The sequence below is a fragment of the Nesoenas mayeri genome (genome assembly GCF_963082525.1).
Source record: "Nesoenas mayeri genome assembly, chromosome: 1".
Classification (NCBI taxonomy): domain Eukaryota; kingdom Metazoa; phylum Chordata; class Aves; order Columbiformes; family Columbidae; genus Nesoenas; species Nesoenas mayeri.
This window is the reverse complement of record NC_137541.1, coordinates 159139158-159167156: the sequence shown is the minus strand read 5'-3', so window position 1 is coordinate 159167156 and position 27999 is coordinate 159139158. Positions and strand designations below refer to the sequence as shown.

General features: G+C 41.7%; 1 protein-coding gene across 27 annotated transcripts in view; it reads left to right on the top strand.

The window, feature by feature from the left end:
• MBNL2 (muscleblind like splicing regulator 2) overlaps positions 1-27727 on the top strand; it is a 72005-nt gene extending 44278 nt beyond the window's left edge. For 2 of the 27 annotated variants that reach the window (XM_080341293.1, XM_080341306.1), the window contains 5 exons: positions 613-870; positions 5062-5115; positions 5789-5942; positions 10096-10131; positions 11533-12126. In XM_080341293.1, coding sequence (XP_080197419.1) covers positions 613-870; positions 5062-5115; positions 5789-5942; positions 10096-10131; positions 11533-11642 — 612 coding nt within the window. In that variant the 3' untranslated portion in view covers positions 11643-12126. Of the gene's footprint in view, positions 1-612; positions 877-5061; positions 5116-5788; positions 5943-10095; positions 10132-11532; positions 12127-27376 lie in introns of those variants that run through there. The other 25 variants (XM_080341299.1, XM_080341287.1, XM_080341295.1 and 22 more) reach the window with 19 other exon arrangements.
• The last annotated feature ends 272 nt before the right edge of the window (positions 27728-27999 follow it).

Here is a 27999-nt window from a genome sequence, read left to right as displayed (position 1 = left end):
CAAATGGCTCTTGCAAGAAATGAATGTTCTTGCCCTAAAGCCCAAGCACCAGTGTCGAGAGCATATTTCTTCTTAGGAAAATCAGTATGTTTGTTTTGCCTGTTTTTGAAAGTTATTTTTAAGGAAGGTCTTCGTTTTGTTTGTGGACGCCATAAAAAGTACAGTGCACCTGATGCATGTCTTCCGTGGGTTCAGCAAGAGGAACTCCCTCCCTACCAGTGGAGCTGCAAGAATGTAAAGTGTAGTCAGAAAGGGACTAGATATTTTGTGATTTCCAGTTATGCAGGGGCAAGTTACTTCAGTAAGTATCCTTCCCAGGTGTTTTATTCTAAACAGGAAAAAGGAAAGGCGCTTGGGAATGCTTCTGTTGCATGTCAGATTCATTTAACTGCCATCCCGCAGAGCTACCCGAGGAGCCAAGCACGTAAGGTAGAAAAGATGCATTTCCCTCTCCCAGAATATGATGAAGGTTTTATTAAATTGAATTGGCTGAAAAGCTTGACCTATACCAGGGAAGGGGGCAGGTCTGTCTTTTGGGGACGCGGGGCTGCCCTTGCCCTTTGGCGTTGGCACCGAGCTCTCCCCCTGCAACACGTGTTGTTTTGCACATAGGTGTGCAGGGAGTTCCAGCGGGGAAACTGCGCGCGCGGAGAGACTGATTGCCGCTTTGCCCACCCGGCAGACAGCACCATGATTGACACAAACGACAACACCGTAACCGTGTGTATGGATTACATAAAAGGTCGTTGCATGAGGGAGAAATGCAAGTATTTTCACCCTCCTGCACATTTGCAGGCCAAAATCAAAGCGGCGCAACACCAAGCCAACCAGGCTGCGGTGGCAGCCCAGGCAGCTGCGGCAGCTGCGACTGTGATGGTAAGTGCTGCCATATACAGCTGCCTTTTATTGACAGAAGCTCTTTAATGCCTATTTTGCTTCAATTTAATGCTGTTTGCTTGTACTTTCTTTTCTCTTTTGCCTCTTCTTTTTTTTAATTTTTTTTTTCTTTTGGTAGAAGATAAGAATTTATAAAATTATTATTATTGCTTGATGGGAGGAAGCACTTTTTTTTTCTTTATGCCCGTATTTTAATGCTGTATTTCTATCCAAGACAGTGAAGCAAATGACACTCTATACCACTTCTGTTCTCTGCCTTGATCACATGTTAAATTTGACCCTAGCATTTCCAACCAGAAATAAACTGATGAGCTTTATTAACCCCTGGAAAATAGGGGCACATTCGCTGTTTTAGCTCTTTGATGGCAGATACATGTGTGGAAATTTGGAAGAAAAGGAAGAAAAGCAAAGAGAGAGCTTTTGCCTCAAAGATCGGTAGTAGAAAAGAAAACTGTATTAGGATTCCGTTTGCCCCACCTTAGATGTCAGACAGATATCTGACCTGAGCCTGGCTAGGTTGGTCTCACTTTATAGGTAGTGGAGAAGAACCAGCATGTTCTTCTGATCTACCACTAGTTCCTGTCTGAGGATGAAAAAGAACTAGCCTTTGTAGGTACACATCTGTCCCCACTGTCTAACAAGTCTTGACTATATCTTTTTTAACTTTAGTTAGATGATGAATCTCACACCTAGAGACTTCTGCCTTTCCTGCTGTCATGGACGAGTTACTGGAATCTCTCTATGATACAATTTTTCTATGAGAAAAAGAGAGTTTAAAAGTAGTAAACTAAAGTGGGAATCATTAAGAAAAAGCTTAATAGCTGTAGTCAGAAGAGACTGAGGGCTTTATATTTTCAGTTATTTTAAGCTCTCACTGAAAACTGTTCAGAGAAGTCAACCCACCCATTTACCATTGTTAGGTATATTTTACAGTTGCTACCAGGAAAGCTGGTAAATTTAAATAGAGTGATATTGATAAAGGTAAATAAATCAAGCTTGCAGGATCTGACTTGGGAGACAAAATGGCCAACAGCAAATCAAAGAATCATTTCCTCATTGCTGGCAGTGGACGAATAATTAAGCAGACGTGGTTTGTGGACTTGTGGGCAGTACATGTAATAGTTACAGACAATACAGTTATTCTCTGGGTAAGAAGCCTACCAGAAACACAAAACAGTACAGTATATAACTACCCCAAGCTATTGTATTTAGCAAATTAGCAAAGACTGGACTTTTTGAGGGACAAAGGGTAAGTTATGCAAGAAAGTAAACCTCTGAACAGAATAACGTTTCTTAAGTTTTAATATTCTTTCTCTTATAGTATCCCCAGTCTCTGCTTTAAGCAGGGTGATTTTTAGTTAAACTTTCATGTGCTTGCAGAAGTTGATTGCCATCTGGAAATTAAAGCAAAGGAGATTGGTTTTTTTTTTTATTCTAATTAGCTTCTATTGTGCAATATTTATTGTCCAGTGAGAGAAAGTAATATTTCTAGGCAATATACTACAGAAGAAGGGAGAGGCATGAGCGGATTCATTTTTTTTTGTCCTTCAGTAATGGTTGTATATATATCCTATGCTTTAAAATAAGCTGTAATTGGAATTGCATTAGCCTCGAAGCAAGATGAAGCATCTTTGAAAACTCACAATTGAAATGTTAGCATTTTAATGTCATGGTAGAAGAATGCAAGGACCTGTAATTCAGGGTAACTTTTTGCAGAAAATTATGTACAAAATACTTTAATGGCATATTTAGACTACCAAACAGAAAAGGTTCTTTAAAATCCAGCTACTTTTTTGTCTAATATAGATGTGAAACAGTCAGAATGAATGAAAAAATCACCTGAATGGCAATAACAACAAAAAAAGACACAAGCCAGCAAGGCTGACCAAGAATGCTCAGTTGGATTTAGAGAGCAATAGTGCGGCAGCAAGATGTGCCAGGGGAGGTTTAGGTTGGACATGAGGAAAAGGTTCTTCCCCCAGAGGGTGGTGCAGCACTGGAACAGGCTCCCCAGGGAGGTGTCACGGCATCAAGCCTGACAGTGTTCAAGAAGAGACTGGACAACATCCTCAGACACATGGTGTGAACTGTGGGGTTGTCCTGTGCAGGGAAAGGAGTTGGACTCGATGATCCTTGGGGGTCCCTTCCAAATCAGGACATTCTATGATTTCATGATGAAACAGAAAGAGGCAAAGGAGGTTTTACTACTAGGACAAAATGAAAGGACAGATAGAGGTGGGAGAGAAAAATGGACAGTTGGTCTGAAAGCCTTAAAAGAGTGGGGGACTTCACGGTTGATGAGCAGGTCTAGAAACAGATCAAGTGTAAACCTTGAGGCTGGGAAAGCTGTGAGACTGAACTTGCTGTGGAAGATGACAAGGAAAGCCAGCAAAAAGCTTCCAAATAGGGAGGTGAGGTTAAGAACAGCATGGAGAAGAAGTGGAGAAAGGCAATCATAAACCCAGAGATAATAAGTTAACATATGAGATCAGATAAAATCTACATTTGGATAATAAAGTTAATTAGCTGAAATCCTCTACTCTTTAGGATGTTGATTTGAATTTGTGGACTTCATCATCGCACAATGCTGAATTCGATCGTGATGCTTCGCCTCCATCCATGGTGGATGGAGAGTAGATCTGAGGGATGTCTCCTGTTGGAGTGCACATGGGGGTACCACACCTCAGCTGCGCAGCACCCTGCTTAGACACAAAAAGGCTCTCCAGATCCTCACTTTGCACCAGGTGTTCCTTTTTTATTTCTGAGTCTTGGACCCCAGATGGACGAGCAGCTCCTATAGATTAGGATATGTAATCCAGAAGTGCGCTGAAGGAGAGATGTGGAGGACATTGGGAGCCTCATGCAACTTAGGTGCAACAGAGCCAGGAACAAGGAGTAGCCAAAGTGAGGGCTGTCTTGCAGAATACCCTGTGGGCACTTGCTGATCTTGTGGCCATTAGCTGTTTGTAGGCATTTTGAGCCTTGTCCTCTTTTTTTTTTTTCCCACTTTTGTTCCATATTTCCACATACTGATGTCAAGATAGACATAATCTGCATATCCTCAAAAGAGCTAAATATCGGCCTGTGTTTAAAAAAACGAAAGTAAAAATTCTGATTTCTAAGTAAACCTTGCTTTCCTTTCTAAAGGTTTGTAAGAATTGCTTACAGTATAAAACTTAAAAGTAAAATTTTATATGAGAAGATTTTTTTACAGAATGCCAACATATCAGCCATCACTTTGATCATATTATGGAAGTACACATTAATGTATATGCCTATGTACTATGCCTAAAAAAATTAATAATGCTGGACTAGTATCTTAACTCATATGTTAACATTTGCTTATGAACTGAGAGCAGTATTTTTGCTCCCTGCTCCTGAAGGTTGTATCAAAATTTAGGAAATATATTTTAAATTCTGAAAAACTTTTTTTCCCTCTCAAAGTAATGTGGTAAGTTACAAAGAAAAAAAATCTACAAAAATGATCCAGCTGTAGGGAAAAAAAAAGAATTAATGATAAGTTAGTGTAACTAGACATATTACTTATTCTGCTTTGTACTAGAAAAGGAGAACCTCTCTCATTTTGGACCCCAAATCTGTCAAATGACTTAGTTCTCTTAATTGAAAGACCCTTAGCATGAAAGCACTGACATTAGTAGCATTTGTAACACGTTACAACTTGCACTAGTGCTTTGCATTTGAAAATGTAGCCTTCCAAATTGAGTTTTCTGCTTTAAAATGGGACTTAACTAACTTATCAGGAATTCTGATAGATGTATCCTTAAAACTTTCTGCATCTCTGTGAAGTGTTTATACGATGCTTAATAGTCTCTGCAAGCTGCTGTTTTACTCAACTTTCCTGAATTTCAAACATCTATATTTTACTCTCTTATATGCTTTTAACTAAGGTATAGTAGATGCATTTTTGCTTCGGTACTAATTCGAACTGTAATATTCATTTCTTTAGAAGACATTTTTGTTGTTGTGCATGCCTAGTGTTTTGTATGTTGTATATTGCATTCAGAATATTTTTTTCCTTCTCACCTATCCACAAATGCAATGCCGTTCCCATGATGCACCTCTGCTTGCTGTTTACCTGTATGTTAATTCGCTTGAATCCCATTGGCCCACTGCCATCATGTGCTCGCTGCCTGTTATTAAAAGACTCAGTCGACTGCCAAAGCAATGAAGCGACCTCTCGAAGCAACTGTAGACCTGGTACTTTGACCTTTCACCTTTTGCTTTGCATGTAGCTTTTTTTTTGTTTTTTTTTTTTTTGTTGTTGTTTTTTTCCAGAGAAGCAACTAATGAAATTTGTATCGCTTTACTTTTGAACATCAACCGGAAATGATTTCACATACTCGTTAATTTACCGGAAACTCGATATTTATCCATCTCATTCTCATACGTAATAAACGCAGACGATTTAGTTTGGTTCCTAACATGGTTTCATTTTTTTAAATATTCTCTCATGAAAAGTCCAATTGAGATAAAACTGCTTCTGTAATTGAAAACGCTTAACGTAATCCATTAATCTGTATAATAATAGGAAATGATATTTAAATTAAAAAAAAGAAAATACTTGGCAATGAAACATAAGTGGTTTTTTCTCCCTATAATATTTGAAAACCTATTTAAAGGCAATGCCATTTTCGTTGCTTTAAAAGCCTTTCTTTTCAGTAGTTGTGCTGCTACAGTTTTAGGTTAATAGTACCATGCTTTTGCTATCAATAACAAAATTTCACTCATTTTACATTGCTGTGCTTTGAGTTAATATGCATGATGAGGCATCTTTAGCCGCTTTAAAAAATAATAAGTTTTTGTATTTATGTATATGTTACAGACAACATCTTAAAAATGACACTGTTTTAACTAACTTTCTTATTTGCAGGCCTTTCCTCCTGGTGTTCTTCACCCTTTACCAAAGAGACAAGCACTTGAAAAAAGCAATGGTGCCAGTGCCGTTTTCAATCCCAGTGTCTTGCACTATCAACAGGCTCTTGCCAATGCTCAGTTGCAGCAACATGCAGCATTTATCCCGACAGGTATGTTGTACCCCCATAGAGTCAGTTTTGTGTCCTTAGATAGCCCCTGTGCCCCTGTGCCAGGCAGTTGCACTTTACGGAAGGTTTTATTATGCTCCCTGCCCTACTTGAGGTGAAGTCTGCACAGACGTTTATAGATATGAATTCCTCCTGCAAAGTACAAGAATTCAAGCAGAAATTACAATATGCTGTTAGGCTGCTTTGCACGTTCATAGCCTCGTTCATCATTGTCCACAGTTCACCCTTTTTTTCCTACCTTAAATCAGCTGTATTTTGACTTTTATCTCCCCGCGCTCTCCTAGGAGATGAGAGGGCCAAGTTCCACTAACAAAAATGCTGGGAAAAGCATCACACTTCAGAGATGCCGTGGGGAAGCTGTGCTGTGGCTGTGGCACATCCTTCTGTGCCCCTGGGTGCTGTTTCACAGCCCTGGGGGTGACCTCAGCTGCACACCAGCAGAACAAGCAGGGGAGCACCAGCCACCACCTTCTCATCCATACCTGCGTGGAGTCACTGGCAAAACACGTTGCTCCCTGCAGCTGCACTGAAGGGCTTGAAGGCATCAGATGTGTTTTAGAATCACAGAATCATAGAATTGTAGAATAGTTTGGGTTGGAAGGGACCTTCAATGGTCATCTAGTCCAGCCCCCTGCAATGAGCAGGGACATCTGCAACTAGGTCAGGTTGCTCAGAGCCCTGTCCAGCCTGGTCTGGAATGTCTCCAGGGATGGGGCATCTACCACCTCTCTGGACAACCTGGGCCAGTGCTTCACCAACCTCATTGTAAAAAATTTCTTCCCCATGTCTCACCTGAATCTCCCCTCCTTTAGTTTAAAACCGTTACCCCTTGTCACATTGCAACAGGCCCTGCTAAAAAGTCTGTCCTCATCTTTTTTATAAGCCCCTTTTAAGTACTGAAAGGCTGCAATAAGGTCCTGCTGGAGCCTTCCCTTCTCCAGGCTGAACAACCCCAACTCTCTCAGCCTGTCCTCACAGCAGAGCTGTTCCAGCCCTCTGGTAATTTTTGTGGCCTCCTCTGGCCCCTCTCCAACAGGTCCATGTCTTTCCTGTGCTGAGGGCTCCAGAGCTGGACACAGGACTCCAGGTGGGGTCTCACCAGAGTGGAGCAGAGGGGCAGAATCACCTCCCTTGACCTGCTGGCCACACTCCATTTGATGCAGCCCAGGATACGACTGGCTTTCTGGGCTGCAAGCGCACATTGCTGGCTCATGTCCAATCTTTCATCCACCAGTACCCCCAAGTCCTCTTGGTAGGGCTGCTCTCAATCCCTTCATCCCCCAGCCTATATTGATACCGGGGGTTGCCCTGACCTAAGTGCAGGACCTTGCGCTTGACTGTGTTGAACCTCATGAGGTTCACGTGGACCCATTTCTTGAGCTTGTCCAGGTCCCTCTGGACCTCATGGTTTTTATTTTGGAACATCACCAGAACTTTTTTTTAGCATTTGGCACTAATAACTGCTGAGGTTATAATTCTTCCTAGGGGTGATCTGAAGAGAAGTGAATGTAATTTGCATTTCAGTGCTCAGAACTTTGTAGAAATCAGGGCATTCAGAGATAGCTCGAACTGCACCATGACTGGTGACTGGGCTTCTCTTTAACACTGCAAGAGAAGGAATGTGCTAGGTGCTTGTGTAAACAATAACAACATAAGCCTCTAAATTATGTCAGTCACCCCCACTCCCAAAGTTCCCAAAGGTAAATACTCTGCCTAATGAATTCTGTGCTTTAATTTGTAATTAACAAATTACGTATTTTAGTATCAGAATGTTATTGAGTGTGAATTTCCAGAATTGTTTAAAACTACGTGTTTGCAAATGCACTTGACATTTCAGTGATGTTATTTTAGTTTATAGAAATAATGTCTGTTAAACAAGAAGTGAAACGCAATACGCGATGATTTCCCAATCTATCAGCATTCCCATATGTTTTTTAAAGATAAAAACAAACACAGATGGCATTGACTTCATGAAAGTTTGCTATAAGGCCTGAGTAACAACCTTGGAGCCTGCCCCTGTATTTATAATAGTAGGTCATAGCATGCCGTATTTTTAGCACATGGGTGCACCAGAATATCTGTGGCAGAAAACATACTGACGTTTATGGGAGTGTTTGGGAAAAAAGGAAAGTTGTGAGACTGCCTATTTGGACATGAATGGAAGACTGCCCTTGTGCTTACAAACGTACAGAAACTTCCACAAATTCATTTTACATCATAACTCTATGAATTTGCAGTATTACATGTATTATTCCTTAAGCAGTCCCTTTCAGGGCTTATCACTATTATGTGCAATTGCCAAGGATTTTAAATTAACCATGGAAAATACAGTAGTTGAAACCTTTTTCAGTGAAATAGCATTTGGATATTTTCCAGACTTTTGGAGCGCTCATGCTTCCTTAAGTAGCTCGTTCTTTGTGCTTTTTATTATCCATCCCTCTTTCCAACTAACGGTTGTAATTATAGTTTTATCTTACAAATTTCTGACTGTAGGAAGGGTGGATCTTGGAACCAAATCTTAAGGGCCAGGTTGTTGGCAAGCCCCAAAACAAGTGCATGAAAAAAAAAGAGAAGAAACAGAGGGGTAACATAGCAGATGGAGCCCAGACCCAGAGTGGAAAATCTTCCTCACGGTGCTGAACTGCTCTGTGCGAGCACCACCAGCACCTGGAAAGGATTTTGGGGAGAGTAGCGGGGTATGGGAGGAGGTTAGGAAAAGTGGAACCCCCTCTATATGAGTGGGTGTCATGAGCTTTTCATTAAAGATGCTACATCTGACATTCCCATGTTTCCTGGGAAGGCTGGATTTGGTGGGTGTAAGGCCTGTCACGCCACCCAGGTCTAAGGAGCAATGCATGACATTATCTGTTGGATTTTAAATTATTATGTGATGTTTTCTGAATTAGTATAATTTTCAAATGTGTTCCTGTGTGTGTGTGTGTGTGAAGTTAAATTTTAAGACAAGTTTTGCTGCTGGAATATATATAAAACTTAACTGTTTTATATAACTTCTCTGCTTTCTTAACCACTTGCTCCCCTAATAAAAAGTGTGGGGCTTGACTTAGCATGGCTTACCTCCAAAGTTCTGCACTTTGTTTGTTTTACATCAGTTTGATTGCTTTGTCACCTTCTCCTTATTGTTTGGTGAATGGTCTTAAAAACAAAAGATCTTTTCTCTCTTCCCATTGCTGTTTGTTAGTGTTTTGGTAGCTTCTAGAGGAGGAACTATGTGTATTCTCCGGGGACTGTTGGGTAAGGTCATTCATAGTTATGCTGCTACTATGATGTTGAGTAAGAGGCTGCAGTAGTAATTAAGCAGGAATACAAATAGCATATTTGACTTTTTATCAAATATGCATGTATGTGGGACTAGTCTCCTTACACACTCACCTTCACCAGCTCGCTATATGCCATGTACTGAAAACAAGCTGTTCTTATTTTTCGTTTGGTCTTCCCAGAAAGGTTAAAAGTGAACTAGGCACCAAAACTAAACCACGTGGTGGGTGAACAGTCCTTCCAGAGCATCTCTGGGGTGCGCTGGGAGCCTTTTGCTGGAATGTTACACACTTGGAGGTGTTTATCTTGGGGACTTGTCCCAGTAGTATTTTTTTTGGTTAGAAGAACCTCTCCACCTCAGGTGTTTTGTTAAGAATGAGCACATTGGCATCAAGAGCAAATTTGGCAAAGGCTCTGCAGAGCAGTGTCAGCTCATTCCATTTTAAGTTCTTACTCTGCTACACACCAAAAAGTTGGTGAAAGTTGATCTGCACGATGTTGAGCTGAGTTACGCAATGAGTTCTAGAATCCCCAAATAATGTGATATTTAACCAAGGACATTTCTGTAAACAAAATCCTGTCACTGCGAAAGTACTAAGTGAAAGGATAAAAGTACTTGAAGTATCTTGTGTGTATACAGGAACATGCCGCAAGTCCCAGAGTATACTCAATAGCAGTTTAATAGGAACATAAGCGCCTTTTTGTGTTAAAGCAAAACTATGAATGACCTTACAGTTTCATTTAACTAACGTACTTCTCTGTGGTTATGCTTGAATCTCACTTTGAATGTTAACTCTAAACGGCTAACCTGTTTCTTCCCTTTATCCACTTTTTTCACCTATCATTGCATGACACGCAGGGTCAGTTTTGTGCATGACACCCGCTAGCAGTATTGGTAGGTTCCAAATTTCTTTATTGATCTCTTTTTATACTGTATATGATGTATATTCACTTGTTTCAAAAACCCTAGGCAAGATTTAGACACTGACTAGAATTAAAGGTTCGCTTGTCCTTCTGGTTGACTTTGCAGAGTGTTTAGATTTGTAGATGAAAGCTGCAGTTTAGATGTGATATCACCTGCTATAACAACTACACTGCAAAAGCATAATACCATGAATTCCAGTCTGCTTTTCAGTTTTCAAGTTTTATTTCTCTTTATATTTTATATTGTCTAGTACTGTAAAATCATAAAATACTGGGAAAAGCCAGCAAATTTCATCAGTGTTTTAAAGTTTCATAGTGGTGTGCCTATTTCTCCTTTTTGCTGTGTGTTAGAAAGTTTTATCAGCGTTTCCCAGAAATGCCAACTTCGATCCACAGAGGTTCTGTTGAAACCCGTGATCTGAATCTTGCTCCTCCTTTAAATGTATTTGCAGCTTGAAATTAACATTAACAAGCAAGCCCAGTGCAACAGCCTCTAAGACAGAAAAGTAATATTTCTGTTATTCTATAGCCCTATCCCAGTGACCACTCAGATGGGCAGTTAAAATATCAAGCCTTTAAAACATCAAGTTAATAATTCTCTCATGAAGATGCTGATTAAATTGGTTCTTGAAATGAGCAAAAGCAGCGACTTTCACAAAATCGACCTTGCTTTTTTAGATCAAACAAAGTAGTATTTAAATCAGGAAAACTATTATCATCCTTCTCCTGATTTTTGCTTCAAAGCAGACGGTAATTTAACTCTGATAAAGTCTAACAGTTATGCAGTGCTAGTAGGAAAAAAAAGGCATAAATTTGATTATAAAGACAGCAAGTATCTGGCTTACTTCAAAATGAAGATACATGAAAGTAATTTTTAAATTGTGTTTAAAACTTAGATAAACGTTTATCGTTTTCCTTCCCAGTACAAACCACTATATTTTTTTAAGTAGAATTTTGGCTTGGAGTGCTTTATATCAATACTGGGGGAAACAAATTGCTCATGTAACAATTCTCAGGTACTGGGCTGTTTTGGTAGAGACCTCGTTTGCACAAGTAATCCTCTTGTTAGAGATAACCCCTGCGTTTTTAATGGTCCTCGCTCTTTTTTTTTCTGGGAATCGCCGATTGTGTTGACAACCTTCCTTTAATTGTACTTGTAATAAGCTATTTTCCCTTTTTTTTTTCTTTTTTTTTTTTTATTATTTCTCCGCCACGCTTTCTCGCTTTGCACTGTGATTGCATGCCATCTGCCGGTTTTAACCCATGACGATGGCTTGCCGCTCTTGATATTCACCATGCCAAAAAATACCACTTCTCTTACCATAATGCTGCACCCTCCTGTTCATTGCTTCCATGGTTCCCCTCCTGAAAGTACCCATGATGCACAACGCTACGGCCGCCACTGTCTCTGCAGCAACAACTCCTGCAACAAGTGTTCCCTTCGCCGCAACAGCCACAGCAAATCAGGTTTGCTCCTTTTAAAGCTTTCTTTCACAAGATCCCAAACTCTAAATGAGTGCTGAGATATTTTTATTTTAATTTTTTTTTTTTTAACAAAAAAAATTCTCACGGAGAATTTTTTTTTTCTTCTGTGTTTACCCCATCAAATTTTACTTTTATTTTTAAGTCGTTTATAGCAAGTGTTTGTGGGACAGGTTGCACTTATTTAGAGTTAACATTTGTTGCAAATAATGATGTAGCTGTGTTTTGTGTTGCGATGTTTGTACCTAATTACTGTGTAATTAACCAAGCTGGAATTAGAATCACCGTAGTACTGGACTGCTTACAAAAATCTATTACGAACTTTCGAGTTCAAAAATGAAGATCATCACAGGTTTCAAACGTTCTGATGTGTTAATGTAGCCTTCTCCATGCCATGTGTGGACGCGACTAATTTGTAAGCATGGAAGCTGTCTAAAATCACAAGTGGGAAAAAGCAGCTGAAAAAAAAAGGAAGAGAGGAACAAAACTGAATGTCTTCTGTAAATGCTAGTGATCAAAAACAGCACTTGAGATATTTATGACTATGCCTGCTTCATGTTTGAAAGTGTATCTTTAACCTAGGAATTTTGTACAAAGAACCCCCCGGGGTTATTGACAGAGGCAGGCTAGGAAAGGTGACACTTTCTCCTTTTCTTATGCGTTTTGTTATGTTAATGACAGTTCTCGTTTTGGTAGGGTCTCCCCCTCCACCTGTAGGACCTGATTCCCAGGGAAGCCACATCTGTGGCAGCTCAGAGTGTGCAGCTTTGATTCCTCCGCTGGGGCTGTAGAGATTCCCAGCCCACTCCACCTGGCATCTGCCCGGAGAGGGGTTTGTGCAGCACTTGGGTCTTTCTGGCTTTTCTGTTGCTTCGGGACCACACTCGAGCACTTGAACCCGAGAGCTGTTTTCCCTCAGATTTTGAGAGGTCAAACCGAGGGAGAAGCAAAGCAGGTTTGCTCACCAAGGGAAAGCAGAGGACTAAGTCCCTATCACCTTTCCTTGGGTTACTCCTGGCCGGACCAACAAGCTGCAGCAGACCCAGTAGAAATGCTCACCTGTTGATTGACTCTCCTCCACCTGCCAAGGAGTTACAAAGAAATCAGTGAAAATGTTTTGCTTAATTATGTCATATGAGCAGATTTAGTTAGTTAGTTAGTTAGTTAGTTGGTTAGTTAGTTATACTGTCGGGCACAAAACTATTTAAGTATTCTGTGGAAAAACAGAAGTTGCCACAAGAGTTAATTTATAATAATTTAGGAAAAATATACTACCTCTGAAATACACCCTGCTTTCTTAAAGAAACACAAACCAGTCCATTTTCTCTGTTTTTTTTTTTTTTTTAAAGGTTAATTTGCCAAAATTGTGGTGTTCGTGCTTCTAGCATTTTCTTCAAAAGAGGGTTGTCTTTTTGTATGTTCTTTTCTGAGAGCTAGCTTGTTTCTAGTGAAAAAATGCTTGGGACAAGGAGGAAAGTGCAGCAAGCAAATGGTGCATTTCATTGCCCTTTGTGGAACAGTGTCTGCAGCAGAAAACTTTTTTGCGGAATCCAGTGTAATTTTATCAACCCAAAGAGGTGTCAGAGAGACTTGAAGGCGCCAAGGGATCATGAGAAAAGGGGGTGGTTTGGAGTGGGGGTGGGCTGGGGATCCTCTCCAGTGTGGGAATACCACCGAGGCAGTCTGCTACCCGCACTCCTGAGTGTCAGAGGGGCCGATGGTAGCTGAAGTTGCAGAAGTACCCATCCACCTACAAAAGGGAGTAGTAAGCAGTCCTTGTTTAGCTAGTGGGAATACTTTCACACAAGGCACTGGTGCCGCTGGGGAGGCACAGGTGTCCCCAAATGCACTTTCTCATCTAGCAGAACGGCAGGCAGAGCCCTTCCTTTCCCAGCTCAGATTTTGTTTGCCTTGGAGGAGTAGAGCATTTTAAATTTAACAGGGGTTGTAAAAAGTGTCTGTCTGCATTTATTTAGTTGCATATATTTGTGTCTGTGTGTATACGTCTGAAATTAAAAGGCGGTTTAGCGTGGGGATGGGTTTCCACTTGTTTTAACTTCAGCTGTTTGGAACTTTGGTATCCAGTTCATCTGCTTTTCTGGAAGTCCATGTTAGGGCAAGTTAAGCTGCCCTGAAGGGTCCTGCCTCTCTCTCTTGCCTGTGGAAGGAGTGTAGGTACATACCCAGAACTCTGCACTGCTGCACATGAACAAGATGAGTCCCATCCAGCAGCTTTTCTCGTTGGCTTCTGTAGCATGTGTCATCATTGTCTTCTTATTCTCACTCCTGTTCTTTGTTTTAGTCATCGCAAATCTAGCAGGAAAAAAAAAAAAAAGCTACTGTAAAAAAACTGTGTGTTTGGAAGTAGGTAAAGTAGTAGTTACTTCTGCTTTGTAAGAGGCAAATCTTCAGATTTGCTGTTTATTTACAACCTCTTAAGAGCTGGAGACAAACTACAACACTGGGAAAGGCCCCATAGTAACTCTGGCCCTAACTCAGTATTTCTTTAGCCCAAGAAGCACAGAAGGAGCAGGTAATTAACCTGAGTTAAGACTTTCTTCTTAAGACTTCTTTCTAACATCCGTTGTTCATGTCCTTTTTATAGATTTAAACTCTCCTGCGTATTTCAGAAAACTACTGTTTTTATTCCCATCTAGATAAAATTTGGGGTGGGGGTGTGCTGGGGACCCTCTCCAGTGTAGGAATGCCACCTAGGCACTCTGCCACCCACACTCCTGAGTGCCAGAGGGGCCGATGGTAGCCCATGATCTGTGCCATGTTACTTCACGTATCTCTGGGATGCAGTTTCCTCTTTGCAGTGTCTCTACTGCCCTTTTAAATCAACCTGCAGCCTTCAGCCTGTCCCATTTCAGCTCCCGCAGCTTCTCCTTACAGTGCCAGGCATGACAAGAAATTGTAGCAGGGGTTAGTCCTTTAGCTCGATATTATTTGGCTTGGGGAAAGGTTGCTGGACTTCCTTGGGTTGAGTGTGATGATCCTGGTGTCTCTGAAGCACCCATGGAAGGAAAAGTTAACATCTCCAAAGTTACAGAGTCTCAGCTGACAGCTAAAAAACCCTACCAACTCTTTTGTGTCCAGTAAATTATTTAGTATATGCTATCAGCTTGTATTTTGAAAAAATATGAACTGTATCTCATGTCTTCTGTATGTCATTTCTTTCTGAAAATAACAGGAGTAATAACTCAAAACGTGCCTGCATTGACACATGGACAGTCGGTCAGGCTTGGCCAGAAACTCTATGTGTTGTGTGTTCAGTGTATGGCACGAGACTTGAGAGGATTGTGTAGATTCAAGGCTATGCTGTAGTACATCCATGCAGGGTGGCACCAGTTAAGAATATATGAAAAACTGGAAGTCACTTGCTTTTCCTGCCTTAAAGAAGTTAGTTTTAAAACCCAAATAATTTTCTTGCAGTTTACTTCGGAGGAGAGGTGAATCACTTTGGCTCAGTGCAATGGAAACAGGATGGAGCGAAAGTGCTTTAGCAAACCCTGTTTTACAAATCCTGATAAAAAACTAACTCCGTCAATACAAGAGCTGGTGGTGCTGCAGGTCGCTGCGTGTGGGCATCTTGTGAGCGGGTGTCCCCGCTTACTCTAGCTGCCAGGCTGTGATGAGAGGGGATGGAGGGGGAGGCTTCAGTTTGAAATTTCCAGTGAAAGGCAGGTGGACTTCCAAAGGTACGTGCAGAGTCCAGGAGCATGATGGGCCAGAGATGAGAGGTGCTTCCCCTTTTCCTCCCTTCACAACTGCTCTAATCGTTTCCACCACAGTGTGGCTGGAAGCCACAGCTGCTTAACCTCACTTCAGGATTAGATCCTTAATGAACTTAAGTCCAGTTGTTGTTTGGGGATGCTTGACAGCATTTTCGTGGAGGATGGAACCAGCAAAGTTCCAAGTAGTGTGAAATGACAGTGAGAAGCAGCATTAGGGTGTGTGTACAGAGGCTTTGGTCCTGGCTCCCTCTAGTGCATGCCTGTGGGCAGAAGTATGTAAAACATCGTATTTAAAATATTAATACAGTAATTGTGTGTAAATAGATACTTCAGAGATCTTTAATTGTTACTGCTGTAGCTAGTGGACTAGCAGTACTGGAGCAAGCAAGGAAACTGTTACCTGCTCAGCTTCACTCACCTATAGCCATACACAGAGGATGATCTATACTAATGTTATTTGAGAGAGGTGTTATTCTGAATTCTGGGACGGAATTTCAGTTTTAAATAATGCCAACACCTGCCAGGGGAATGGTGGGCTTTAAATTTCTAAGTAGAAAGCCTTACTGTTGCTTTGTTTATATATGTCACAGAATGTTAGGGATTGGAAGGGACCTCGAAAGCTCATCTAGTCCAATCATCCCGCCGGAACAGGAACACCTAGATGAGGTTACACAGGAATGTGTCCAGGTGGGTTTTGAATGTCTGCAGAGAAGGAGACTCCACAACCCCCCTGGGCAGCCTGTTACAGTGCTCTGGCACCCTCACTGAGAAGAAGTTTCTTCTCATATTTAAGTGAAACCTCTCATGTTCCAGTTTGTACCCATTACCCCTTGTCTTACCATTGGTTGTCACCGAGAAGAGTCTGGCTCCATCCTTGTGACACTGTATACATATGTATTGGTGAGTCCTACAAGAATTAAAAGGTTAGGACTCAGCCCAAAATTAAGACACCTAAGTGTTGGTGTCTGAGTGTGGATATCTACATGCAAGCTGGAAGTTTTAAGTACCCATTGTAGACTGTGAAGGTTATTAACACAGTCAGATGAAGTCTGTAGAATAGCTTGGCTCACCCTTCAAGAGTCACGCAGGGCTTGGTTCAGTTGCTTAAACATGTGTCTACTGACACTTAATGTGATCTTGAATGTCGAGGTTATCCAAAACATTTTGACAAGCTTGGCAGATGCAATACAGACAAACGTGCAGAATTCTGAACTGGTAGCTGAATGACGGGCAGGAGACCCTAGCCCAAAAGACTGATCCTGAGAAGTGATCTCCAGGCTCTGTTGGCAAACTGACAAGGTTGTATCACACCATTGACTGCAATGAGAGGTTAAGACAGCAGCATTTCTGTGTCTTAATCTGGGTCTTCAAGCTCAGTGGATGCTTCCTTAGTTCTTGATTATTACAGGGCAATTACCAAATTCCAAATAATTTTAAAGAAAATAGTCTCACTCCTATCATTTCAGTATAGAGCAGTACGTGGTTTTAAGTTCTGTAGCAAAGAAAATGGGCCAAAGACTGACAGTACAAAAATAGCATTATAGAAAATGCTGCTTAAGGGTGTTATTTAGTGACAACATTATTCTACTCATTGTATGACCTTTCACCAAGAAGGAAAAATTAAAAGGCAAATGAAATCAAAAGAAAATGAAATACTCATAGGCCATGTCTGAAAAGAAATATGAGATCAACAGGCTGTCTCATGCTAAGACTTATGATTATCTAGCACAGCTGTTTTAAATTATGCATCAGCATTTACACTAAATTAGGTGGCAATTATGCAGCTATTAATTATGAAATCATTCAGTAGCCTTCAGTTTTGTCAAAATCTGTAAAACTACAATGCAATGCAAATAAAAATAGTTGTGTTACATTTGAGTGCCACAGACAAAAGGACAATTAAAATATTTGCCCGAGAATTCAAAAAAGTAGTTAACATAGCGTAAAATACAAACATGCCGAGCATTTAATGGGGATTTGAGGCGCCACGTGTGGCAGCTCCCAAGGGAGGGGAGCCGGGATGTGCGGCATCAGAGCATCTCTCCTTGCCAAGGTGCCTGCAAAGGCAGCCACCGCTCCCAAAGGAGGCACATTCTCCTTAGACCAAAATCTCATGTGACACCTACTCAAGCTCATTTCCCCTTCTGCAAAAGGCAGAAGCGCCACTTGCTCCCTCTTGCGAATATTCCCTGGTGTCCCCAAAAAGGGTGTCCTCTCCGGTCCACCCATCTGGCCCTAGGAAGCCACCTGGCAGGGCAGAGGTTTGTCCTCAGCGTGGCTGCCGGAGCATTTTCTGCCTTGTGTTCCCTTTCTCCCTTGTGAAGACCTGCTGAACTTGTAAATGAGGAACAGAGTAGCAATATACAGAGAAAATGTATCGAAAAAAATGTGGAAGGCAGCAGGAAACAGCCTTTTTGTTGGTTAAAATCTGGCTTTTGAGAAGGAAGGTGGGAAGGGGGAACAAATGTTATTTACATCTTCAGTGCCAATATTCAACAATGTTACAAATGAGAGCCCGTGCAAAATTCTTTTTAGTGATTTGAAAAGCTTTAATTTCAGTGTCTAAGGGAATGAGGGAACAGGTAGGAAAGTACTTCTGCTGTGAATAATAACTATCTAACCAATTTTTGTCTTTTTTTTTTTTTTTGACTGAAAGATTTGGTCTAGAAATTCCATAAAGTCCCACATTAAATACTCCTGTAGAAGATTCTTTTCTAACAATGGAAAAGGAGATTTTAATGAAAAATTCCAACAAAGGAGGTAGAAGAATAGGTTCCTTTCTCAGATATGTTATCAGAGGGGATGCTTGCAGGGAGCACGCCCTGGGCAGAACATCTCACCTCTTGTCTGCTCCAGGCTGGAAAAGTGAACCTAAACAATCCTTGATTATGAAGAGTCATTTCTCTAGAGCAGGTATCATCTGAATAGCAATAGCTTGTCACGTTAGGAAAGGCAAATGCAAACCACTTGCTGCCTTTTTCATGCTAGACACCCAAGAATCACAAGCCTCAATTCAATCCAGTTAATCTTGTCTGAAGACACTGAATTATGTGTAAGTAGCTGTAACGTTCAGAATTAAGTTTGCAGATTCAAGAAGTGAGTTTCCAATCTTGAAGCCCACAACGAATCTCAAGCGGTGTCAAGAAAAGACACTTTGAATTGCCTTGAAACAACTGATGTTATGAAATATGTGGCAAAACTTTGTTTTTGTGAACAGCTAGGCAGCAAAGAAGCAAAGCCAAAAGATTACCCTGGAAAATCTGAAGAAGTTCTGTTTTAAGTCTCATGTAAACTTTAACCAAGTATTTTGTTTTACTTTTAATCACATTTTTTGGTCTCCTAAGATAGTGTGGTTTTTCTGTGTAGATCACAGAATGTCAGGGATTGGAAGGGAGCCTCAAAAGATCATCCAGTCCAATCCCCCTGCCGGAGCAGGAACACCTAGATGAGGCTACACAGGAATGTGTCCAGGTGGGTTTTGAATGTCTTCAGAGAAGGAGACTCCACAACCTTCCTGGGCAGCCTGTTCCAGTGCTCTGGCACCCTCACTGAGAAGAAGTTTCTTCTCATATCTAAGTGGAACCTCTTGTGTAGATGATAAAGCCTTCTGGCAGGCTTGCATACAGTATTTTAGATCACATGCTCATATAGAAAGCCAGTGGGAAGAAATGGAAAATCTGTTCTGTTTCGGTTTTATTTTTTTAGAAATTCCCCTCTCACACACCCCTGGTCCAGTAGAGGGCTGAAACCTGACTTTGCCTGATAGCCTGCTAGATGGCAGTATTGCATAACATGAGCAGTAAGCAAAGGCAAACACTAATTTCTTTCATATAACAAAAATCAAGACATATTTCCCTTTCCTGTTATAGACTGTTTTAGCTTTCATATCCTTGCAATTTAAAAAAACCCAGTATTTATATTTTATATGATAACTTCCTTTTGCCTTCTTACTTTCAATTATTCAACAAAGGATACTTTGACAAGTTGAGTAAAAAGTCTTTTGGGGCATGTATTTATTTATTAAACATGGGAAATTTTTTTCTGAGGTCAACTAATTTTGTAGGCATTTGGGGAAGATTGATTTTGTTTCACTGTGCTTAGCATGTACACACAGCTCATGTGAGTCTGGTTTTTTCCATCATAAAATTTTAACAACACAATGCAGTGCAGAGCTCACAGAATCACAGAACCACAGAATGTCAGCGATTGGAAGGGACCTCGAAAGATCATCCACTCCAATCCCCCTGACGGAGCAGGAACACCTAGATGAGGTTACACAGGAAGGCGTCCAGGCAGGTCTTGAATGTCTCCAGAGAAGGAGACTCCCGATGTAGTTCTCTGCTCTTTGAAATAATTGCATCTGGACACCTCTATCTGCTCCAACTATTTGCCCTTGAAATAAACCAATATTGTATTTTTATCTCAATATATGATTTCTTGCCCACCAGAAATGCCAATCTTCTACTTTGAGTGTACAGAATGCTGCCCACATAACTGCAGTGGAAACATCTATTTGGGTTTTTTTATTTCTTTGTTGCACCTGTCATGATTTTCCACTTGAGGCAGAGATTCGTTAACTTTGACTTCATTTTTGGTGCAATATTATCTGCAGTGACAGACAATAGTATGTATGTCTGTTTATGTGAGAGTATTCAGATAAGTTAAGGAAGCGGTAAGCAGTCAAAAATCAGGAACATTAAGATTTCCTAAGAGAAGTTATAAGTATAGTGAATTTTATAAAACTGACGCAGGTGTTGTAAGCGTGATATCTGATGAGTAACCTCGACTATAGATTTGCTGCCTTTCTGTGTTCAGGGTAAGTTGTGGGAGACAGCATGTCTCAGAGCAGTGGTTACTGCTGGGGGACCTGCAGAAGTGCAGCCTCATCTCGCATCATTTGGGTCTGCATGGTGTGTAAGAGGATCATAAAAAGCAGGTTTTGTTAAAAGAAAAAGAAATGCTAGGTGAGGGCACCTCTTGTATTCCTACAAGAGGAATACAGACATTTCATGGGTGATGTGCAACTTGTGCTCGGCCTTTCGCTCCTTTGTGCTCTCAGTTCATCTGCGTAAGCCTATTCTGAGAGTTTCTAAAATTCAAGAAGAGAGGGGAAAATGACCCGAAAGTAGGAAGTAAAGAGCACAGATAATTGCAGTGGCTCAGACCTGCTGAAAGGTGAAATTGAGTGGCTGTTCGAAACAGTCACTGTACAGTTGCTCCTAAAATATTACAGCAGCAGTTTTCTCATTTCTGTGTAGTCTGTCTGCTGCCTGTGTGAGTGGTTAAAATAGATTTTGGTAGAATATATTAGAGTGTGTTATGATCAATTTCTAGTACTGCATTATTTATTACTTTAAAGAAAAATAAATAAAGCCAGATTGCTTTCATTTTTAAAACAACTAGTCCTGTTTCTTCAGAGTGAGTAAATGCCTATTAAATTGAACTTAAATATTATGCATTATTACTTGAGTAAATACCCACTGAAGCTCATAAGCATGCTAAGGAGTTGGCAGCATAGATGGCTTTGGATTCTCTTTCAGGACCTTGCGAATATTAAATGAGAAGAATGATGCTGTTGAAGCCTTGAGCCTTTTGGGATCACATATTTGCCTTGATAGCTTTTTTAGGTCATCATGAAGAGCTGGATTCAGACAAGGTCTTTGTCAGCTTTATGACACCCTGATGGCCAACAGCTTGTGCCTGATAGAATGAAAATGTGCTAGCAGATGTGTCCACTTCAGCATGGACATCTGACCCTCAGACATTTCTAGAGGCATATTAGCAACCTATGGGACAGGCAGAACTGGGCACGCTCAGATTTAGGGGAGGAAAGAGATGATTGAGCAGGGGACCAGAATTACCATGTCAGGGGCTGGGCCATGAGAAAGCCAAGCAAACAGGACCTCCACCACCCCTCAGGAACCAACTGATGTCCCCATGTTAATCACTGCATGGGCAGGCAACCAAGGAGCTTATCTGTGGCCTAGACATCTCATCCTTTATATACAAATCAGAGGTCACTTTATTGATAAGCAAAGTAGGCAAATGTATGGGAACGCCTTGGATTAATGGAGAGGCAACATGATAAAAATCCTCCTTCACCCCTGAATTAAGTAAAGGTCCACAGTTAGCGAGAAAAACGAAGCACGTTTGGCAGTGACAGTGGGGATAACAAATTGCTTTCAGCAGGTCCTTCCAGCCCTACTAGTAGTTCCTTTAGGTTTTATTTGGAATTATGTTTATTCATTGTTTTTGTTGTTGGTTGGTTTTGTTTTGTTTTCTTTTCTTTTCAGTGTTTGCAAATGACAAACTAGGGAGATGCTAGTTTGGTGCTAGGTTTGCAGGGGTACCAACTAGTAACCATGAACTTTGAAAGCAGAAAGGGACAAACGAGCAAGGCAAGTGAGAGTTGGAACCATCTCAGCTGTCAGCCAGTTGAGGACAGGGGCAAATCCCATCCCGGGGGGAGTGTCGGTGCAAGTCTTGGGGTGGGTGATTGGAAAGCTTGGGTTGATGCTCCACGGAGGTGCTGCTGCTGAAGCCATAGAGAAACAGGAGCTGAAGAATTCCATCTGTAAGGCTATGTAGAAATTAAGACCCGGTGTAACTGATGAAATAGTGATTATTCTCAGTAAATTCTTGAATATTCACTCATCCTTTTCCACTTTTGATTAAAGAAGATTGATTTATTTGGAAGAAAAAGAACAAGGTGCATGTCACAAAAGAGCATTCTAAGAGAAAATGAAAAATAAAGAGATGGCGACATTTCCCAAAGGCATGGAGGAATATAAATAGTCTTGGGTTTCATGTCAAAGGGAAAAATACTTGGTGTTAGTTTTATTTTTAGAAAGCAGGAGAAGTTATGAGACAGCCTGATATGAGTTGGCTGTGTGAAAATATCTGTCGTTTTTAATGTATACCCTAGATATATCTGACCAGTCTGCTACTCGTGTGAAAAACATGAAAATAGAAAATGTCGCTGTGGAAGGATTCATCTGCCCTGACGCAGGTGTCTAAAAGTTAAAAACCTCAGTGTGAACTGTTTGCTGCAGAACTCTTATATTGGGTGGAAGTGAAAAAGGCATCATGAGTTGATAATCTGTCTCACAATAAAAGAAGTTGCCCGAGGTAGGCTAGGAAGATGTAAAATAGGTGACCGTTTGAGGCGTGCATGTTTGAAATCATCTGAGACTAATCTTGTGTACAAGAAAAAAAATACACTACAGTAATATACTACATTGCTCTTAAAATGAAAGGCTGAACAGCCTAAAATGTTTTTGGAGGAATAAGTGCTTGCAATCTGGAAGTCAAAAACTATCTCAATACCCCCTCAAAATCTATTAATATAAAGTATGATTTGGAGAAATAATTTCAGAACTTCTGAAAGAGAAACATCTCAGAGGTAGATGCCAGGTCATGTTTTCCAGCTGATCCATTGTGACCGGTCTTTAGTTGAACAAGAGTTCATGTACACTGAATTCATGCAGGGTGGTAAGTTTTCTGTATTCATCATTGTATAATAAATCTGGGAGTGGATACAGACTTTAACACACTGAGAATAAAGAGGCTTCGTGAGTTGCAGCTTCAAAACAGAAAATCTCAAGCCAAACGGTGTTCTTGAAATTCATAGTACCTAGTCATGATTCTGGGTAATTTGGTTAATTCTGTGAACTGTATCAAGTAAAGCAGTGCACATAGTAACCTGAGTGTCAGAAAACTGAGTTCACAAAGGTGAAATTTCCACCCTAATTGAAAAGAGAATCTCAGTTTTACTTTTTAAGCCTTGAGGCAATAACCAGTCACAGACACCTTTGCTGGGTCTGAGGAAAATCCCAGCTGAGGTCAATTCATCTGCTGTGTTCCATGGGTTGGTAGTTTGGAGAGAAGCTAAAACCATTGGCGGTAACGTCTCTCTTGGTTGTCATTCACGTGGGTGACCCTGCAGAACTCTTATTGCCCTTAGCAGCAACCCTGGCCTAATTTAGGGATGTTCTGTCTTGCATGGCAGGCTTGATGACCACTGTGGTCACTCAGAGGTCCTGAAGGTAGCATTCTAAAAGAACCATGCTCTGATAGAAAAGAGAGAAAGTCTTGGCATTTGGGAGCTGAAAATGCCACCTCTAAAGAGCTGGAAAATTTGGAAGACAAATGCTTCTTGGTGGTTAGAAAGTAGTGTGCAGAAATTTAGGTTCACTACATGTATTTGCAGTTTCAGTGAGGTCTGGTGATGAACATTGGCGCAATTTTAGTGATTTTAGTTTAAAGGGTAGCCAGCTTTCTGGCACTTCAAACAGGTACCAAGTGAGAAGACAGTGGAGACAGTACCCTATGTCTGTGTTTACCTCCAAAAAATGCCCTTTGCTGTTAGTAAATCTTCTATGTATTACTACCCCAGGCTGTAAGTGCCAGGCCATTTTACTTCTGCTAGAAATGGTCTTCTTTCCAGATCTCTTACTGCACTAGCAAAAGTATGTTTTCTGGAATGTCCATATGCATACCTGTGGACATGGATACGATCTTATCTGTATGGAGCATGAGAAGGTGCTGTCCCATGCTTAACTTGTAGAGCTGCGTACAGGGAACTGTGTCTGCAGGTGTGCGTATGTACACACACACACACTCTCATTGTGTAATCTTATTTTTCATTTTTATAATGCTTATATATACTCCAGTAAAAATGTCAATGCATTATATCAAGTTGCTGTGAAATATAAGACTATAATAGTATCACTGCAAGTATGAGTCATATGTATGTACATTTGAGATGTAATCCTTCAAACAGTAGAAAGCGTGAAGGTTGTGGGACATATTTACAAGTAACAAGGGAGTGCAGACTCTGCAATGGGTATTTGCAGGGACGTTCCTTGGTCAGTATGTTCTGTATAGCTTCTTTTTCAGTATGCAAGCGATGGAGCAATTAGCAGCAGTGCACACTTAGCCTCTGTCTTCCATCACAGTTTATTACTTCATTTGTAGATTAAACAGAAGAGGTTCACAGTGTGTTTTCCATGTAAAGTAGTTTAACTTTTTATGTTTCTCTGTCAGACACAGTGAAAAAAAACAGTTGCAGAAGCTGCTACCTGTGTGTGTAGCTATGGCAGAGTTGTGATATCTTCTGAGAAATAGGGTGTGAACATATAATTAAAGACTACGGGATACATTTTACACTTTGTGGCTAAGATTTAAAAAAAAGTAGCTCTTCAGTTCTGCATCTCTGTGCTGGAGAAGCTTGTTCTGAAGGAGAAACTTCAGGGTTTTTTTTCCTAGGAGGACTCCTACGTGTGCTAGAAATAGCCAGGGTGCAGGATGTCCTAGTTAAATCCCTGCACGGGCGGCAGCGCAGCGAGGACGATGCGATGGGAATGAGCTGGCCCCGTGGCCGCTGGCGGTGGGAGAAGCAGGGAGAGCTCCAGCTGTTCCTCCCGCACCCACGGCCACATAAACAGGATGTGCTGGTGCACAAAAGGAAAGTGTTCGCATTGTCTTTGCTGTTCCCTGAGTTTCCAGAGGAGGGGAGAAGCGTCGGGGATGGAGACGGGGCAGTGGAAACCCTTACCTGGGCTCTGCCCCGCTGGAGCAGGGCAGGGATGGGGTCTCCGCTCCTTCCCACTGCCCAGGGTCCCCTCTGTCCTGCCTGACACCCTGCAGAGTGAGTTGCACTTGGGTTAATCCTCCCTTTTCCCAAGACACAACCTGAGGTTAAGCCCTCTGCCTCCTCTGTCACACATCTTGGAGGAATTATAATAGGAGCATCAGTCTTGTGGGGCTGTTTGACCTTTTAGGACATCTCAGCACAAGGAGCAGTGATCTGTCTCTGTCTTTTCTCTGTGTTTCTGAAATGGTACAGGGAGAAAAAAGCTATAGGAAAATGCAAGCTTATCTTCCCAAAAGTTGGCAGACAAAAGAAGTGACTGCAGTGTCTGAAATTCTGATTTTTTACACTGAGTAGATTTCAGGTTGTGTTCCATTAAATCAGACCTTAGGATCCCTTAAATACATTTGTGTGATTATGGCTAACCCAGTATAGCTAAAGATGCTTTATTAATTACATTGACATGCTGGGTTGTAGCACTCTAAAAATATCAGTGCTGATAATCTTGGTCACTTCTTATTTTCAGCACAGCTACGTTCTTTGTGTGCCCCATCAAATCACAGTGTTGTAGATGGACCAGGGCTATCACAGGCGGGGATTTATTGTGTCAGCAAAGGTATTTATGTGTTATTTCAGTAGGAAACAGAAGATAGGCGATAAGCTAAAACACTCACAATGGGTGGAAGTTCATTAAAAATGTATGCCCTTGTTGTATGTATGGTGTATTTGGATGTGGAGCCCTTTGGAGCAGCAGGTGTTTGTAAATTTGTACCATTACAATGGGGCCTCGTGTGTCACCAGATTTTCAGTGTTGATGGCAATCAAAGGTGACCTTTTGGCACACCGCCAGGTTAGGTGGGGTCAGGAGGCTGGTAGTTGTGTATAGAGAGGGAACAGCGATGGCAGAAGGTTCCTGGCCCCCTAGAGCAACAGGAGTTCTCACCTTTGCTATGTGGGTCAAGTGGCAAGCTTGAGCAGAAGGGACACATCATAGGTGCTGTAGGAATTGGGGTACAAAGGTTTTGCATATCCTGCCTCTCTCCAGGACTGGGCTCTTGCCCCCCTCCTCGCTCCTGCAAATGCTTCCTTCATCTCATTGGCAATATTTTCATTGAACTGAGCACTCTGAGCAGTTGTCTGCAGCAGGCAGGAGTTTTGCTGGCACACCATGCCACGCTGTACCTGGGACACAGCATCCTCTGTGCTGCCAGAGCAGCCTGCGCGTAGAGACTGCAGGTGTGATGGGGCAGGGAACCCCAACAAGCACCTTCCAGGCAGAGGGGAGCGTGTTTCTTTTTGGCAATCTGTATGTCAGAGGTAGTATGTTGCTGAAGTTATTTTCTAAACACCTTTTTTTATACCTTTTAAAATAAACACCGCATTAAGCAGCGGTCTAGCTTCATAATACGCAAGTGGGTCAAAGTGCTGTCATGACTGTCTTGCACACCACCTACAAATACAGTTTAAAAATACGCCGAGTGCCAGATTGAACAGCAAGAGCAGGTGATGCACTCTTAATTCCTCGACTCGTGCTGAAGTCTGGAGCACAGACTAGCAGTGGCGTGATAAAACATCACACCCCTGGCTTTTGTCATGACTTTCACCGACAGCCATTTCAGGCAGGTGATGGAAATCTGGACTGTTTTCCAATACTGTGAGCAGGTTGAGCCGGTTGCCGGGCACATTGTGCATTTAACCTTCGCAATATTGGAAGCATGAGAGCTTGCATCTGTATAATGGTTGCTTCACCCTCAGTTTGAGAGATTGTTGGAGGTAAAGCAGCAAGGTTAGTGACTAGCTAGGTGCATGGAGATACCATTGCCATCATACCCCTGCATCTCCTGACATAAGGAAGCGTGAAAAATCTCTCAAGTTTGCTGACGTGCAGGTGTTTGGGTTTTTTTTTAGGAAATGAGCAGCTGCTAAAAGTGCATTGAAAAGACACTTTAGCTGGCTGAAAACACAAAACCCTGTACGTTTTTTTTTTTGCTTGATAGCGGTGAGGGGCTCCACCTCCACCTTTTCCCTGGTCATTCCTGACTTGGTGGGAGCAGGCTGGGAGCTGGAGCCTCGCACCAGGCACCGATGCGCTCATGAGCCTCCTCGAGAGGAGCTGGGCCCTTCCTTTGTGGCTTCGGTGCCATCTCCTGCATTTTGACACGTAAAATAGCCCCCTCTGCGTGTTCTCACACACGTTGAGGACGTGTGCGCGGGAGGAGGACGACCAGGTTTGTGAAATGCAAACGCATGCCAGGCAGCGTGAGGGTACGGGATGCCGTCCCCTACGGGATGCTGTCCCGGATGAGCTGCGCCCAAGCTTAGTTAGTCCAGCTCTGTCCCGTTGGGCGAACTGCCCTCCCCGAGTCGCCTAAAAAGCGCGATCACACTTTCCTTTCTCTTGGCAGATAATCCTGAAATAGCCGGCAGGAGCGGAACGGAGTGTCACGAAGCCTCCCTGCGGACGGCCAAGCACGGCTACTGTACATACTACCCCGTCTCCTCCTCTCTAGAGTTGCCACAAACTGCATGCTAAGTCAAGAATTTGTTCTGATGGACAAATCACAAACTCGAAAAAAATGAAAAAAACAAAAAAAAAGCTAGTGCTGCTATGTCATATATGAATATTAAATATGGTATGCTTACTATACTCCAACCTAAAATAGTTAACTACCTGATACCAGCTGTGATGTTTCAAGACATAAAGGGTAACATTTAGTTTTAAAGGTTTTCTAAGCATAGTTTAATTCTTGCAAATATTGTCTTTTCTCCATAACTATACCTAACGGAAATGGTCCAGTTAAGTTAGTCTCGCGAGATTCAGTGTTTCTGAGTCTTTCGAGCTCAGCAATAATTAAGTTGTATTGGCTACAAGCTTATCCCAGTTGCAGGTTTAATTTTCACCCTAACTACGGTTGGGGTTTTTCTTCTCGGTTAAAATAACACTCTTGGTTTTGTTCCCCTTGCGAGTTGATTCCAAGACAGAAGAAGTGAAATGCAGCCCAGTGTCCTGCACGTCACCCTGCCAATC